This window comes from Acyrthosiphon pisum, chromosome A1, assembly GCF_005508785.2.
Source record: "Acyrthosiphon pisum isolate AL4f chromosome A1, pea_aphid_22Mar2018_4r6ur, whole genome shotgun sequence".
NCBI classification, from domain to species: Eukaryota; Metazoa; Arthropoda; class Insecta; order Hemiptera; family Aphididae; genus Acyrthosiphon; species Acyrthosiphon pisum.
The window spans coordinates 67,516,960-67,536,073 of record NC_042494.1 but is presented as its reverse complement, the minus strand read 5'-3'; the positions used below and the strand labels follow the sequence as shown (position 1 = coordinate 67,536,073).

General features: G+C 27.5%; 1 protein-coding gene across 1 annotated transcript in view; it reads right to left on the bottom strand.

Moving 5' to 3' along the window:
* Positions 1–18,809, bottom strand: part of LOC100165797 (inositol-trisphosphate 3-kinase B) — a 375,342-nt gene extending 356,533 nt beyond the window's left edge. Inside the window, exon 1 of the mRNA XM_029487408.1 lies at positions 18,472–18,809. Within this exon, the coding sequence (XP_029343268.1) occupies positions 18,472–18,631 (160 nt within the window). The 5' untranslated portion in view covers positions 18,632–18,809. The remainder of the gene's footprint in view (positions 1–18,471) is intronic.
* Positions 18,810–19,114: the final 305 nt, after the last annotated feature.

The following is a 19,114-nucleotide window of genomic DNA, read 5'->3' as shown; positions in this document are numbered from 1 at the left end:
GAGTCAAGAATACTCAATAATAATAATAATAAATTATATATTATTATAGTATTTTGTATACATATATATCACATTATTACAATCAAGGGAGTGACTTCACCGTTCTGAATACATATTCAACGTATCTAAGTATAAGTCTCAACATGTAATACCTACATATTCAGATTAAGCATTATTAGTAATACAATTTTAATTTAAAATAAACTTGAAATATTCATCACGTTTTTAAAACCATTGCTTTTGTTTTCTTGGTTAATTAATTTTATTGTGACTTTTCATTATTATTTCAGTGAACTCTATCCATAAACTATAATATTGAAAAATACCAATTTGTTTTTAGAATATATAGGTGCACATAATACATAAGTACTATAGTTTGTTTTAAAAATCTTATTTAACGTTTCACTATATAAAGACTTTAATATCTACAAGTAAACGAATTAAAATATGTTGTAAATAAAAAAAAATGGTTGTCTAATTTTAGCGTTGGTTACTTGTTTTGTCTTGAACAGGATTTAATCTCCTGAAAAATTATGTTAAGAGTAGGTCACTTAGTAAGTATATACTGTTCTTTTGAGTTTGACAGCGATTAATCATCATATTCTCAAATGATTCTCTCCGAAATTAAGTATAATAGGAATTTTATTTTAAATTAGGTTTTATATTTTTATTTTCTTGCAATTTTACTTTAAGATTAATGTTTAAAAATATATAATATCAAATACGTTGCAGGCTATTGTACAAAAATATCGGTATAAATATAAATAGCTTAAACTAAATTTCTAAATTAATATATGTTATTATATATCGACTGGAATATAAAATGTCTGCGGGTCTCGGAACCTTTTTGTATCAAATGCACGCCCTTGCACTATAACGGGTTAATGTATACTTATATTATTATATCTGGTAAATTTTCCACTGCGAATGCTATGCAAATATAAATGTAAAATATACTATTGTAGACACTAATACCATGCTATCTATACCTAGTATAGAAGTATTACCTAGTCTAGTATTTCCTATACGTTGGCCTATATCTAATGTTGTATGTGATTGTTGTATAGAACAAAGATGTAAAGTATTGTATAGTCAAATGCTAGGAAGTCACAATTATTATAATGTATACTGTATAACATAATGATATTATTATAATGGATATTTTACTGTTTTCGATAGTTTACCAGAGTGTACCTATGTGATTATTAATAAATATATCATAATATTAAGTACATATTAATTTGTATCTTTAATAATTATGAAATCAAAAATAGTTTTATGTGATCATTAATAAGACGCGTAATTAATATATTATAATGTAATATACAAATTAAATAAGTTTTGCATATCATACCATGCAGCAAGAATAACATGTTTTATATTTTAATGCCATTATGTATACAGTTGTTATTATTATTGTTGTTATTTACAGGTGAATACCCAATTTCATGAAATTATTATTAATTGTGTAAATAGAAAATATGAATATGGAATAATTTTACATTTATGAAAACTATACATACAATAATACCTAACTTTTAATAAAAATCTATTAAAAATAGTTTAAAAAATGTTCATTATATAAACGTTGAAAGATTCAACGGCACTAAAATTAAAATTAAAAAAATCAATTTTAGTATATTATTATTATAATATGTTTTTTTTTTTACTTAACTTATATCTTACTATAACAATTTACTGTCCTGAGTAACATAATATAAAATATACAGTAATTATTGTACAAGTCTTTATTTAATAAAACATAGATTTCATCAGAATTGGGTATATAAATTACGTCATCTTAAAATGTAAAACTATTTTTGGGTTTAAAAATTTAAACCCATTACTCTGGGTGGTACATAACACATTATTATATGTCACAGCTTTTCACTGCTACGATATTTCATGTGGACTTTAAATGATTATTATGAACACCACTTTTATAATAATATAGGTATATGGACCTACAGGTAAGCATAGGCATACTGGCACAAGTGTAAGTTGTTATGATTGCAGTGGATAAATATTAAAGATCCATTAGGACGATTATTTTTATGATCTATTATTCAGTTGAAATAAATAAAATCATACTCTTTAATACGAAGAATAAGAAACAACATTTTACTGTGTAAGCACTAAAAAAAATAATTTTATTACATCATTTAAGGAACTATTTATTATGTGTATTTAATGAATGAGTAATTTAAAATGTTGAACTAATTATGCCAAAAAAATTAAATATAATACAAAGAAAGTAGAAAAAAACAATAAATAATAATTTTAATGAAAAAAAAAAACGTTAGACAACACGAGGCCACGTGAGGGGACGTGATAGCGAGTGGGTGGTGCAGATGATGATGATAAATCTATGGTCACTGGTCATCTCTACCGGCGCCGTCACGAGTACAAAACTGGACCAGTTGAAGCGATTCTAGACGACGTGGTTGCAACTTGCAGCGCCGGCGGTGCAGGAAACGGTAAAGGCGCGAAGGCCCTTTTATAGTAGAAAAAATGCTTTGATCTTCAAGATTGTGGATGATTTCTGATTGGATCTAGTTGGTACTTTTGAAGCGTGAAATTGAAAATTAAAAGTTCTTAGCTTAACAATATGAAAAAACGACAAAAAATTAGGGAAAACTTTTTATTAGGATCTTCTATAATATATGGCATAATTTTTTAATGGCTAGAATTATAGACATTTTAAATCCGTTTATCATCGCCGGAATTAAGAATGTGATAGGATAGGCTTGTATGGACCTGATCAGTGTTTACACTTTGGAATTAATTATAAACCTTGACGATATTAAACGCATCTTGGTTTATTATTTAATATCACGAACAAATAACGTTTTTGACGTTTTGTGGTTGCTTTTTACTTAGGTATAAAATATAAATAGTGTTCGAAAGTGTTAGATTTCTATGTTTCTATGAATATAAAATATAAAGTAAGTATAAAGTTGTAATTTTATATTTCCTCTTATTAGATATTTAAACAAAGTATAAATATGTTAATTATTTCGTTGTAATTTAAAAGCATTATACGCGGGGTCTTTTAAGACTTTTAAGTAGGTACCTATCTTATAAATTGTACAATAAACAATGACATATTTTTCAAAATATTTAGATTAATTTTAATTATCTACACTGTTCTGCGGTAAGGTGGTATTGACTCAAAAGTTATTAATTATTAATTATTATCAATAATAATATAATATAACAGAAATATACGCGAATCCATTTGCCCACATTTTTAATTCTATACCTATTTAAAATTGTACACACATAATAATATGTAATATTATTATAATTTGTGCGTTTTGTATGTCATTCTAGTTGTTTAATAACTCTTTTTTATTATAATACGATGTGTGAAATGTTTTGCTGATAAATATGAAATTTATGTGACATTCTTTGTATGAGACACACACACCGATGGCACATGTTTATGTTAGCTTAGGTAAATTTTATAAAATACAGCATAGTACGTCACATAAATACATGCTCACACACACACACACACACACGTGCGCGCGCAAGCATATATAGAAGATTGTAATACTCAGATACAGATTCACTGTTATTTAAATATCATTGGAATATCGATTTTATTATAGTGTTATGTATTATATTATGGAGTAAATAATTTGAATTTTTGAATTTTTAACCTTCAAACAATAATGTCAATGATTTCAAGTTAAGTATTTGTAAATAATTTATTGTTGACATCTATTATATTATACTTTTATTATTTATCATACAATCTATGTACTATTCAACACTGTAAAGTCTGTATATTATAAATATAAAATAGTAATAAAATAGTTGTTGTAAACAATAAATACTATTCATAAGATAGTTTATGAACGACATCGTTCGACATAAGTACATAACTTATAAATAACTGTACCTAAATATTTTAGATTCTGAGCAGGGGCAAGGAGTGCATTGTTTTTTAAATGTGTTATTTTTTCTTTTATCTTGTAATTAGCATCTGAGGTCTGATAAATATTGAGTTGCTAAAATTTTGAACTTTAAATTAAGATAAATTATTAAATTGGTTTTTTAAGCCAATGTCAATATTTAGATAATAAATTGTAATAGCAGGTAGGTCCAGTACAGGAATCACAACACAAAATCTCCACCAAATTTAGAAAAATTTAATAGGTAAACAAAACAACAAAGCTACTAACTATATACTCCTTTTCAAAAGGAGAACATACCGCTTTCGCGCATGTCAAATGATTCGATTGGTGCGGTGAAAACCACGTGATCACGGTAACAATGGAAAATTGGTGGGGGACGTGCACTGCCGGATATTAATTGGTCGCCGACCGGTATGTTCTCTTTTGAAACAGAGTATAGGTATATTGCCCAAGATGCGATACATATAATATATTAGGACATCACCTTACTGAAGTATATGCTAGAAAAAGTTATTATGTAGGTCTGAAACTAAAATGATTGCAGCTCTCAATTTAGACGTGGTGTCGGATACCCAATTAAATCGTTTTAATCGTCGAAAATCCAATCACAGCAATGGAGCGCCTCTATACAACCCTAGCTGTATCTGTCGTCAATGATAAAAGGACGCATACACGAAATATTTATCTATAAAAACATATTATACTCATACGTATTCCGTCATCTGTTTTTTTTTTGTTTTCGCTTAATAGTAAGTTTTGTACATACGAATTTGAAAACAAATTGAATACGTTAGTAAGTCAACAAATAGCGTTGAATAGATTAAAATAATTCTAGAATCCTATAGCGGTTTGTTTAGTTTCACACGTCACTCAACTATCATTTAATTCACTCACGGCGTGTTTAATTTAAATTTACAAATTATAAAATGATATCGAACTAAAGTACTTAGTATCATTGATTATTAATACTAATTAATATATAATGAAAGTATGTAGAGTCGACTTGAGAGTTGTGGTGACTGTCGCAATACATGGGCATCGCATCTTTTATCATCGACACCGATTAAAAACCGATAGCCCAATCCCAGTGTCAGAAGATCGATCTGCATCGTACAATAAACGGTCGGAATATTGTGATGTAATTTTAGTGACTTAAATATTTTATATCGTACAATGAAAAATGTTGAACATTTTAATAATATTGTTGTTATTTTTGAAACAATCTTTACATTTTAATGGTGACGTTTCAGTTCGGTTCATGATGATCTAGTCTCAATTTAACTAAAAAATTATTAATTGTGTTCATAATTAGCCTGCTATATAATTATTATAATATAAAAAGACATATTTAAAAAAATGGATTTTAAATTTCAGTTTGAAATATCTTATTAATTATTACTCAAAACGTGTATGTAATTATTACTTTTCAAAAACATTATAAACAATATTTTATTATTTTTATTTTTGTTTATAATTTTTTCAAATCCGATTTTGTTCACCATAACTCCTTTTATAAACACTGAAATGCAAAACAGTTTAAATTCAGTAAAAGTAGAACCAATTTAAAATAAAAATGTAAAGTTCTTTTGTAGATTCCAAGTGAATAAGCAATAAATGTATAGTTGTTTCACAATAATGTGTTTTTTATTGTGTGTCGCAACACAATTTTTAAAATATTATTTGCACTAATTGTAAACTACTCACATTGGTCTACGTGTGGTAAGCGATATTAACTTATAAGTTAATATAAAAATAATTATTATTTTAATGGTCACGAATTGCAGGTTTTTTAGGATCACGCATCCGTGAATACGTAGTGCGCGATGCGTGGTTATTTTATATAATAGATTAATCGAAGTCGGCTATTCGATTATAAATCAATTAATAATCGAGGTAGCTTAATAACCGATGTCGGTTATTCGATTATAATAAAATATATATATTTCGGTTTTCTTTTAATTATAATCTATTTATCGATTATAACTTATAATTGATTTAAATTCATGTATCGACTACAACTGATTATTATAAATTGTATTAATTGATAATAATCAAATATTCGATTGTTATTGATTTAACTGTCTACATATCGATTAGGGATAGGGAAAGGAAATGATTGAGTGATTACGCTAATGCGATGCGTGAAGGAAGTGTTATACCATGGCAGTATCCACGATTAAACGATTTCGGTGTTTTGGAGTTAGCAAAGAGAGTATCTGAGTGTTATACTTTTATGAATCGATTATAATCGATTGATTTAATTGTATAATTGATTGTTATAAGTGTTCCAAAGGCTTTTGACGCTTATGTGGTAAATTAGTCGGATTTCAGTTTTCCACAAATTATTGCTGCTCTGACTCTTTGATGTCGTAACGATGTGTCTAAAGTGTGTGGTTCAGCTTAAGCTAAGATATCGTCGTAATAATAATTATAAAGTTTTGAACAAGTACCTAAATTTCTCAGAAATTTGATGGAGTTCGAGATTTATACTCAACGTAATGGACCATGGCTGGGATATAATAATTTCTGATGGTATTACGTGTTCAAACTCGGTTTTTTTTATGTAGGTTTAAAAAATGCATTTAGGAGACGAAAAAATTCTCAAACTTTCCAATCTGCACCATAAAATATAAAATATTAATGTAATTTACATATCTTAATATTTAAGATTAACACAGTATTTTATTTTCTCCAATTGCCGTGGATGCATTTAGTAGAAAAATAAATAGCAATTATATTTAGTATATGATATAAAATATTACTCAATTAAACCAGGGTAGTTTAGGTTTGCATATAAATGTCTTTAAACTATAATTTGTTTCTAATAAATAGATACACTGAAGTAAAAAAATATCATATTATATTTTGTGAAAAAATAGGATCCTTCGCTACACTTAAAATTGCAAATAGTATATATTATGTTAAATATGTATGTATTTTATATAGTTATTAAAAAATGTACTCATTATCGTTATTACATTGTGTTTCCAAACGAAAAAATATGATGGAGGGTCGCGATTCTAAAAGTTTAAAAACTACTGTAGCTATAGGTATGTAGATGGGTACCAAAAAATATCTTGAAATTACGGATTAATGTAGGAACTTTTTGTGAGAACCTTCTTTTATGTTCATTTTCATTCAAATTTGTTTACACATATCTTCATTGTACTTCATTCTAGCAGCAGTACAGTTTCAGCAACATTTTTTTTCACGTTTCACCCGGAAGCTTTTTATCGGTTACCCGTCAGTTTGTAATTTCTCCATTAGGAAAACACACTTACATAAACTCTATTTCCTTGAGCCACTTGGTCATTGTATTTGTTCCGAAGCTATTATGACCCCATTGTTACGACCACTATATATTGGCACTATACGTGGTACGAAAAAAAATCGTCTGTTTTTATTAGCCTCGTCTCTGTACTCTTAAGTATTTCTTGAGTACACTAAGGCAGAATAATACTAGGTACCTATCCCGAAATAGCAATTATTCAGACATGTACGAAAGTATGTTATTATTTACTAACTGCCCGATCTTCCTTCGGAAGAAATTATTTTTTTATAATTTAATTTATAAACATATGACTATTTTTGGCTATACAAATAATATAATATATACATATTGTAGTTATTGTAATTGCTTATTTCTGAAAATTATATATTCTACATTTTGAATTCAACCACTGGAGTGGTAAATTTTATTCTTTATATTATAGAATAGAGATAAGGTAGAAAACAATTTAACAATAAATTATTTGTTTAATGAGTAATATATATTTCAAATGGAAAAATGCAAGTGTAAACAAATAAATAAATAAATAATAATAATAATAATTATAATAATAATAATAATAATAATAATAACAATAATAAATAAACAAACAAACCGGTTTCCTTCGTCTCCAAAATCAAGTTAGATTATTATATAATATATATATATAGAAGACTTATGGTTTTCCAATACTTCCAAACATGAGCATTAATATATTTTTCATGATTGGATTTTATTAGTGATAATGACCTATCAATTATTTCAAAAATATTTTTTAAAAAAAATTCCCTCGAAATTGTTTAAATTAATTTAATTCGATTTCTTAAATTAATAATTAAAATTATTGATAATATATATAATTATTATAAAATATAACTATTATAGGTACAATAAAACTTAAAAATAATTTTTTTGAAGTTGAGAAACTGTTGAAAAGTGAAAGTGATTTTCAAGTATGTGCATTTTGAAGTATTTAACTAAACTAAGAATGTGTTGTGAAGTTCACAAAGTACAGTATTATAATAGTCGCTCGATATATTTTAAAATAATTAAACTCTTTTGTAAAAATCATAAACTTATATTTGATTGATTTTATCTGTAAAAAGTTTTGAATTATTCACTTTAATTGACACTATTATTTATTTCTTATATACAAAGATAAATATAGATTAATACTTCATTTTACAATCTCCATTTCAAATTTTTTTTTAAATTCTAATTCAGAATTTTTTTGATAATTTACTAGCCTACGTTGAGCTTTGTATAAAGCAACGCAAAATAATTCGTACCCGCGTCATCTAAGAGAGAAGAATTTATTTTCAGTTCGAACTTTAATATAAAGTTTATAATTTATGAATATATTTGCATTTAGCTTTTTGAAACTCACATTTTGCTAACTTGTTAGTATATGTATTATGGTTCTATAGGATTTAATTTCAGTTCAAAACTTTTCGCGTTAATGATATTGTAAAAATAAAAATGAAGATTGAATTACACATTGAATGAAAACATATTAAAATATTTCATGAATATACTTATAGTAATACTTCATACATTTATAAATAGTTTTTAATTCCATTTAATAGGCTCTTAAATTTACTATTGTAGCATAATAATATGTATATTATGCATAATTGTAAACTTAAATTTTTTTTTCTTTTTATTTATAACTTCGTTACATTGTTTTACATAAAACACAACAATTAAAAGAAATAACATGATTTTAATAATATAAATTTATCTAAACTAAATCTGTGCAATATAATAATAGTTACAATATTATAATATACAATCCTACGAGCATATTTAAAACCTAAACTTAACGGTCAAACGACTAAAATTAATTATTTTTTTAAAATGGATAATATGAATAATTTTCAAAAAATTAAATAAGAACAAGATTTTACGATTAGAGGTTTTTAAATTTGTGATAAATTAATGAAAATAATCAATAAATTACGTTTATGAGCTCAATTTCAAAAATTGTTTATTTGGATAGGTACTTACGTTAAATGTATTCGTGTTTTTTTTAGCTGATGTTTGTAGTTTCTTACAATTTTATGGAAAATTGAAAATAAATATCAAACAATTTAAATATGACTTTTATTTTCTGATTGAGAACAAAATATATTTATCATTTGACATTCTTCATTATCAATTACTGAGCGTTAAACATTAAAACTGCAGTTTGATAGTAGGTAAATTAATAAGCTATAGTCTAATCAGTAGCGTAGCTGGAGCCCAATTAAGGGGGGGGGGGCGATTTAAAAAATGTAATGCACAACATTTTTACCGTGATTATCATTATATCATTAACATCATAATAAAAATATCCAGGGGGTGCGAGATACGCCACTGAGTCTAATATATTTTATTACCTATATATTATTTAAATAAAATATGTCTTAAAAAATAAAATAAAAGGAACAATGGTGTACATTATGAAAGTTTTATTCGGGTAGAATAAAATATACCTATTTATGAAGTAAATTATTTTTTTACTGAACTAATATCCATTAACGGTTATATTTCAAACTTTTGTTCAGTGTTTCTAGCATTGGTTGAAAACTTTCTTCGTTAAACAATGTGAATGCCGACTTAAATGTATTATAAGACCCAAAGTGTCAGTTTGGTTAGAAACACCTGATTAACTTAGCCTGTTCCATGAAATTACCCTAAACGTCATTCTAGAACACTGTGGATAATTATATTTTCCTTCTCGCATCTTAATAATAATTCTGGTGGACCGAGGATTTTCTTTGACTGAAATTATACTACGTGTCCACGGTCCGTAAACTTCTCTTGGTTACAAAAAAATGTGTCGTATTATTTTACTTTTCTTATATTGTAAAATCTTGCCCTGCTTAGCAGTGTGTTGAATTCTGAGCGTTTTTAAAAAAAAAAGAAAAATCAAATTATGATTCGTTTTTGAACGTTGTTTATTTTAAACGATTTAGCGTCGTAGTAATAGTTTCCATCAAGGTACCAGTGCGTATTAGTCGCGTCCCAATTAATAAATGAATAAGAAAAAAAGTTGTTATACTTACTTATTGAGTCCCGGGTTAAAACCAGGTTATACCTAAGTACACTTTTTTTCTTATTGGTAATTGGTAATTGGGCCAGGACTATTATTATATAGGCAGTTGTACTACATCCAAATCGCGTCCCATATGTGTTATTGAGAGTTTCCTCACTATTATCTATAATGGATATATGTCTAAAAGAAATATGAGAGGGGTTTGAGAGTAGAAATCACATGGAAAAAGTATATTTATACAATACTAGTAATTTATTATAAGATTACGTTCGGACATTATATAAAACACGAGTCATTTATTAAATTATACAATCACACAATTTAACAAAGAACAGTTTTAAAAAGTTCAAAACATTTATAATGACCGATTTTCAATAAAAATATATGAACCGATTTGAATTATTACAAAAGTTAATTGTAATTTGTAAACATAATATTTTAATAGGTATTTGAAAATATTTTTGTTTTAATCAGTATATTTTTACAACAGATTTTCAATACGATAAATTTACCACATGTTTGTTTAGATAATCATTGTACCTTGGTTATCTTTCACACTGCTCTGTGATGCATACTATTTATACAATCTATAATATATGGCGTGCTGCACATCGTTTGAAATCGATTTCACAATTTGTAACACCTCGTCGATGCACACTGGCGTGAACTATAATGTCATATAATGAAAAAAATCATTTTTATACTGTCATGACAAAAATACAACACCCAACGTGTATTAATAAACTAATTATTGTCAAAATGTGATATAACACGATGTGGAGTAACCCGTTTAACATAAGACAATCATTATTTCAGAAAACAATCACGTTTTTGAAAATATTTAAGTCGTTATAAACAAATTTTTTTGGAACAACTATGTATTTAATGTTAAGACAAAATGAGTAGGGGTAGTGGTATAGTGGTATAGGTAGTGGTCCAACATTTTGTACTATAGCTAGGTGCTCCACTCCGCTATACAAAATGAAAACACTTATATAACTCATAAAATATTCGTTCGAAATTCAATTTTTTTGTATTCTCCAATTAAAAATGCCTGTTTTTTTCATGTTGTTCTTTAACGACTTAATATAATGTAAAAATATATTTTCAAAAACACGTTAATATTATAGTCGTTGAAATAATGAATGTCAGACGTTAGATATAACCCGGTAAGTACACGTTTATACAGTATGCCACCAAAACACAATTAGAGGTATCTATCTATATTCTGTAGTTGTATGTACCTACCCATCATAATATATATATGGTTTTATAGCTGTATACATGTGTTGGTAAATATCTACAACATTGTTCTAAGCGATAATATTGTTTGTCAATCTTTCCGTGATAAACCATTAAAATCGGGATTAAAACATGAACAATATGCAAATGAATTAAATTAAACAATTTTTTGAACGAAAAATTAATACACAGCTCAGGTTATTATTACATAAGTGATAATCTGCAATACGCATAATAGATTATAATATTGGTTGTTCAAAAGTATTGGAAACATTTTTATTATAAAACTTTGTTTGATTATTAACAAAGACTTTATCAGTAAAGAAACTATCAACATTTATTTTTATAGTACCTATCTAGTATCTATAGGTTTGACGTTTTCCTGAAATCGTAAATATTGGTTAGGTAATAACATGAAATTTTTTTAAACTTTTTCTAAGTTTCACCATAGCATTTTTTAATTTAATAATTATGACAGATATTATATCAGTTTACTAGTTTTATTATTCATTTATCATGTACAAGATTACTTGTTAATCTACATTATAGTATTATAGTATAATTGAAATATACAAGGTAATTTTCACTGTCATTGATTTTGCACGGAGATAGTCAATTAATGGACAAATTTCCGGAACGAAATAGTAGGGATTAGGGAGCTTACAGACAGGTGTGTTAAAATTTGTGACTAAAAACTTTGCCAAGTCTTCTTTATGTATACCCATTTTACCCCGTAAACCTTGGTGGTATTTTCCCAGAATTATAAGGCGCTAAAATTCGGATTAGGATTGTTCTTCGTTTGGGTGTAGGTAGTAGCTGATAGCGGTCTGATGAGAAAATATAAATCTTCTGTTAAATATATATTTAACACGATGGAAGCAACATTGGTACGGATAATTCTCATCTTTCTCAGTAAGGTTTTGTTGCGTCTCATACTATTACGTATGGGTAGGTATATTATTAATACTGAAATTTCTGAATGTTGAACAAATAAATAATTGTTATTGCCAATATAAAAATTGTACCTTCATTAAAAAATGTAAATCTATTTATTTCTTAAAATTTATAAGCTTATAACATTACATATTATTACTTTAATGCGTAAGTACCTACTTATACATAATATTATGTGTATTAATTTTCTCTAGAAATTGTAGATAATCATATACTTGACCATAATGGTGGGTGGCCAATATAACTGTTTCTTGTGTTAATCGATATTTTGTATAAAACAAAAGTTATATTTAAAATTGCTTACATTAATTACTTGTGAAGGTCGGGTTGAAGAGAAGCAATGTTTCAATCTCCATTAAGACATTAAACTCCTGCTTACTCCCTAAGAATTATACGCCTCTATAATACATACATTATTTTATATTTAGTAGCAATGAAATTCTGACCCATAAATTCTAGTACGATTGGTAAGCTTTAGACGTTATTTATAAGACTTAAATCCAAATAATTGGTTGACTTACAAAATAATTATTATACTATGCATTTATATTGTTTTTTTTTTTATTTCGATATCATACTTAGCGAGTGGTGGCCCACAATTATGTAGGTACTTTAAACTTCAAGAACTATGATAGTTTACAGCAAAAACATCAATAACACATAATATTTTGTATTTGTTGGAATAATAAAAAGCCAACAAGCTCTGCTTATTATGGGGGTGTTAAAATATTGTATCTCTTATTCTTGTGTATCTACTAATTGCGCGCGATTAGTATTATTGCTATACAATTATCATTATAATAATAATTTAATACTTGTATTTATTTATATTTTAGTTGATGCAATGTGTTTGTACACATGATAATAATACATTATACAGTTGTATTCAGTCAAAAAATGTTCTACGATATGATTCGTGAACTGGCGTAACATAATATTATATTATTGAATATAATGATGATGACATCGGTGTTGTGGACATAGGGAAGATCGAAGAGACGGTCTTCAGTACATTTCTACCAATATAATATTATATTTGTTCAATATAGATATCCACTAAGCATGTATGTGTGAGTATAATCAATGCGTAGGCGTACCGTGTGGTATATACCAACGTGTATAACAATTATTCATCAACGTTGCGTTTTTGCTACCGGAGGCTGTGCGCACTGAAAGTTGCTACACCACTACTGTACGAAATATATATACGAATTGTATACGTAGTAATCTGACAAAACACGAAGCAGCACGTGGTGGTACGACGACGGGGAGAACGGAAAACGGAAGTACGGGCGACTGTGTAAATCTAACGCAGTGGCGTCCTGGGAAATATAAATGCTCGAGGGGGCGTGTGTGTACAAGGAGTGCAACAGTTAATCGCCGAGTTAGCCGAGTATAACCGCTGCCAGCAGCTGCACCTTACCCTCGTGTTCTCATAGTGAACACGCATATTATAATATATATATACCTCGAATGACATATTCACTCCGTACTACCCCCTCCCACTCGCTATCTTCTACCGACTACCCCTATAACTCTCTAATCCGCATCGACTTTCTGATGACTACAGGGCTTGGAAGTTTTAAGTAAAAGCATGTTTTTTTTTTTTTGAAAGTGTTACAGTAATATCTAAAGGTATCTCTATACCCATGGTACATATTCGTTTTTACAGGACGAAATTTAATTTTGCATATTTATGGTTTTTGGACTATTTTGCTTATTTCGAATTTTAAGTACATTTTTATGCTATTTCAGGTATACTCTATCGTATTCGAATGGAATCAAACAGGTATTGTTTTAATTTATTGGAACGCTCGTATATTTAAATAGCTTACCTATTATTTTTACCCATTTTGAACACATTTCTTAAAAACTAGACGGCCTTCTGAAGATTTAAATTTCAATGGCTTGGTGTTCTTCAAGTAGGTACACACAAATCACGTCCATTGACGTCTTGCAAATTACATATAAAATATAAAATTCATAAATATTGAACAGACTTACATTTTTTATATTAGACCGTAACAGTAAATGAACAGCCGGCACCTAATACCTGAGCAGTGAGCACTGTTTATCCACCATATATATTATCTACCATATACCATATATTATGCTATGATACTACTATAGGTACATGAATAAATTATGAAAAAGAAAATTACAAAATATTTTTAATGTTTTTTTATTTCAATTTTATTTTGCATATTTTCCAATTTTTAGTGCATATTATTATTAAAACGTTAAAAAAAAGTAACTTTTCAGTGCTACAAATTCTTAAAACTAGTCATGAGTGAATCCGGTAAACGTTCGAATATAATGATCATTGTAACTATTACAGTCAAAATACAGTGTCCTTATAGATTGGTATCTCTACAAGCGTAGTAAGATAGTAAAAATGCAATACAAACGGAGTTCGAGGATAAAAATGAAATCATTGCGATGACATATAGTTGTGAGTGGTGTAGCAATACTCATCCCCTATTAAATGCACAGGCAAAATAATTGCCCTCCCGGGAACTCATCGCCTGCTCTACTATGGCAATGTTTACATAATGTAGATACAAACAACTTTGTCTGTAAGTCAACCGATTGCAAAGCAAACGCACCAAAAGTTATAGTTGTTCGAGAAAACATCAAATACGAAATGTGAGTATACAAGTGAATACAAGTGAATGCTCTGTATAGAGGTGGTTATAGGTTATACTGAACTTTATAGGATTTCCATTTCACGATGTAATGTGCCTATGTATTTTTAGTTAAGTTCTCTGTTTTTTTAATTTTAAAGTAGTCTGCAAACCTCGTTTTTTCATTACATATTTTTAATACATTTTTTTTTTTTTTTTTTTGTTAAATTCAAATAGAAACTTTTACTGTTATACTGTTGTGCTTTCAATGTTAAAACAGAAGTTCAAAATGTTTTACAACTTTTAATTTTAATTTTAATTATCCAAGACCTAAAAGTACAAGATAACAGATCAAATACGCCATAACCGAACACATATTTTATGAGTCAACAAGTTTCTTCCTAAGATTTTATTAGTACGTTTCATAAGTTATAAAATAAAATAAAACGTACGTACAAGCTTGGTGTATAGTTTTGCATTTATGTCCACGGAATTAAATGTATATTACATGTAGTTAGAAATATTTTTAGTTTAGGTCATTTCATCTCTTTTTTGTACGTAGGTATATAAAACAAAAATGAATATACAGATTAACATTTTTTTTTTTTTTTTGTCTACACGAGTAAATGAAAAATAATTAATATTTTATTTTAAAAGCAAACTTCATTGAAACTTTATTAATTCCAAAATAAATATGCTTGAATAAAAAATGTAGTGACACATTACCAGTACCTAATTCAAATATTAATGCCTAAGAATTAAAAAATATTTATTGCGACTGGAGTAATTTTAATTTTATTGTGGGTGTTATTGTAGTGTTATTATTAAATATTATTTTAGTAATATTACTAATATTATTCTTTTTAAGTTAATAAAATCGTGTATGTTATATTCCACTAATTAAATTCCTTGCTCCAAATTCAATTTATTTCCGAATAAGTATCCTTCAAGATGTATGTTTGATTACATAGGTACCTATACATAGGTACGACTGAGAAGTATACAGTGTACACACTAGATTAATGATATTTTAAAATGATATTTAATTACATTTGAAACGTTTATTTTAATTCTGATTTTTTTTATTTTCATTTTTTCATTTTTAGAATAACCAAAACTCTAAAGGGAATAATAAAGTTTAAGTATAATATTTTATGATATATGAGCATTAAAATACAAAACGGCTGTAAAATAATAATCCTAACGAAGAATAAACCGAGATTATTACGTATGTGCTATTACCTACTATTAATTAAAATCATTAGTTTTAATCCCATATTAACCAAATTATTCAATCAAAACCTATTATAGTAATTGCATTGTACTTTATTCGCTTAATCATGCATTTAAATAAACGTATAAACGTTTTATCTCGTTTTTAAGCTAACAAATATTAAACAATTTATGACATCGTCTTATTATATTATAAGCAATGAGAGAAGCAATTTGGTTTATCTTTTAATTATATATAAATCATTTGAATCGTACTAAAATTTGATAGGTTAACTCTATATTAAAATAGTTAAGTTATAGATGAAATCTTGTACTACTTAACATATTGATTTTATTTTGACATTGTTGGCATACAATTTGACCTATATGAGTTCGGAATAGCAACCAAGTTTTTTAAAATTAAAATGGTTAATATAATTTATATCATCAGTCATCACTGATGATTCATCAGTAATAATACTGTGTATTGTTTATATTATTCTGAAGAAAGTTTTAAGCAAACAAATATTAAATTAAAACATTAAGTTATTAAACGAGAAATGTATTTTATCAAATTAAAATTAAATATAGTTTCTAAACAAAAATAAAAAAATATATTATATTAATGGATGGGATAAGTAGGAAAACTTATCCAGATTGATGGACAAAAATTAATACAATTTTAGTTTTTAAGATTTCAAGTATTTTTTAATTGAATGTCGTGAACCATGAATCTCGTGGTATATTAATTCGATTGCAACACACTGAATAAGTAGTTTATTGAAATTACTTTGTATATTATTAACCATATTTATAATGTTCAGTTGTATTATTTTTTAACTATTTATTTATTTTTCAAACGTTTGAATACTCTAATTTATAGCTATGATATACATAAAAAAAAAACATTTTAAATTGTTTAAATCCAAATGAAAACCATTATTTTTGTTTATCTTATTTTTTTAATTATTTTGCACTTAAATTAAATTAAATTATTTTTAAGTTTTTTTAGCTTTTTTTAAAAAAAAAAAATATTTTAATTTTAGTTAAATTTTTATTTACCAAAGTAATTAAATTTTCTCATAGTTCAAAAGTATTTATCAAAATAAGTCGCTTTTACTATTTGTAATAAAGCCAAAAACTATGAGACCCATCTTGACAGTTTTTGGGCAAAGACACAGTAATACTGTATACCTTAATATTGTACAAGGTATAGTGCAGTATGCCGGGATACCACACCTCGTATACCTGTTACTGCCATTTCCTTCCAAATACTTTTACCTGATATTTAACTAAAATTAATTCAATACTTCAACTTTAGGATTGTGTTCGAATATTTTAATTTTTGAACAAGCTCTAATACATAGTAACAAAATTAATTGGTTTTCAATTGTTTAGCTTTACAAATTAGATACTATTCGCTAATTTGCCGTCTCAACATACTTTTCATGCAGATTCACATGGCATAGTGCCATTATAGTGATAGTAGGTGAAGGGAGTGGGGGGGGGGGGGGGGGTAAATATTCAGGTATTTGAACGTCACAAACTGGATTTTTGAAATAAACCTCTCGTACGTAGAAGACTTTACAGTCTTCCAGATGCCAGTGTATAGTTGTGTCTAAAATCTAAAATAATGTGTGAGTGCCGTCCAGGTGCCAAGTACCAACCTTACTGTCCCACTTAGACACAGAAACCGGTCGGTTATCAGTAATTAAAAGATAAATTAATTATAAATTTGTTTGTTTATCAAATATTATTGTTATGACAATTGCCTTAGAAGTTAAAATAAAGACGTCTTATAATTTTTAAATGTGCCGACTTAAGGTTGATGTAAATATTAGAATGAGGAAAATGTTCCTACCTCCAAAATGAATTTTGGTTTCTCCAAGTACATTAGTTGATGCATACCAAATCTCTTTAATAATAATTGAGATTGTTGGCCACGCGATAAATTATACCAGTGACAATGAGCCTTATGGCGTCGCTGTGAGGTATTGAGGGATATGAATATGATAATGGCAACGCTGACAAATTGTACAAAATAAATACTAATATTTCGCAAGGAACACAATAAATAGTTACCTTACATTTATACATTTTTTACTTCAAGTGTTAGTGGTAGGTATAACAATAATAATAAAATAAAGGTAACAACAATAATAATAAATAGAAATAACAATGATTATAAATTATGGCGTATAGCCGACTCACGGTACCCGCATATTCGATGACCTCTGGTATTGGGTTCAGAATGTTTGATGAGCAGTGGCAGGAGGCGGCAAACATTCCATGAATTGGTGATGACGATATTGATAAAGGCGATGCTGGACAACTGACATACGTATATGATAACAAATCTGTCGTCGCGCATATGCGTAAATGGCGTGAGCACAAGAGGTATATTATAAAAATGACAATGCGTACGATGAAGCGAGCACAAAAGGGATATTTCCCCAAACTATGTCTTCGTATAAAATATACATACACAACTGTTTTACATCGCGTGGTGAGAACGTCGTGACGATAAGCGACAGTACTGGTGTCCAAGCGAAGACTGGTCACCATTGAGACCTTCACCTTACGATGTACGTCATATAGTTACGTAAAGTAACGTCTTCGTGCATAAACTATACGCAACATTATTAATAATGTAGCCAAACAACATCCGTGGTATTTCAAATATTAAATTAAAAACAAATCAGGTTTTTTTGTGTAGGATAAAATATTGAAATATGTACACAAAAAAATACGCAATATATTTACCTACGTCATGATGATAGCATTTATGTAAACTACCTTTAAGTTGAATTCATAATTATAAAATGAGTAGTATAATACATTCGTCTGTTCACAT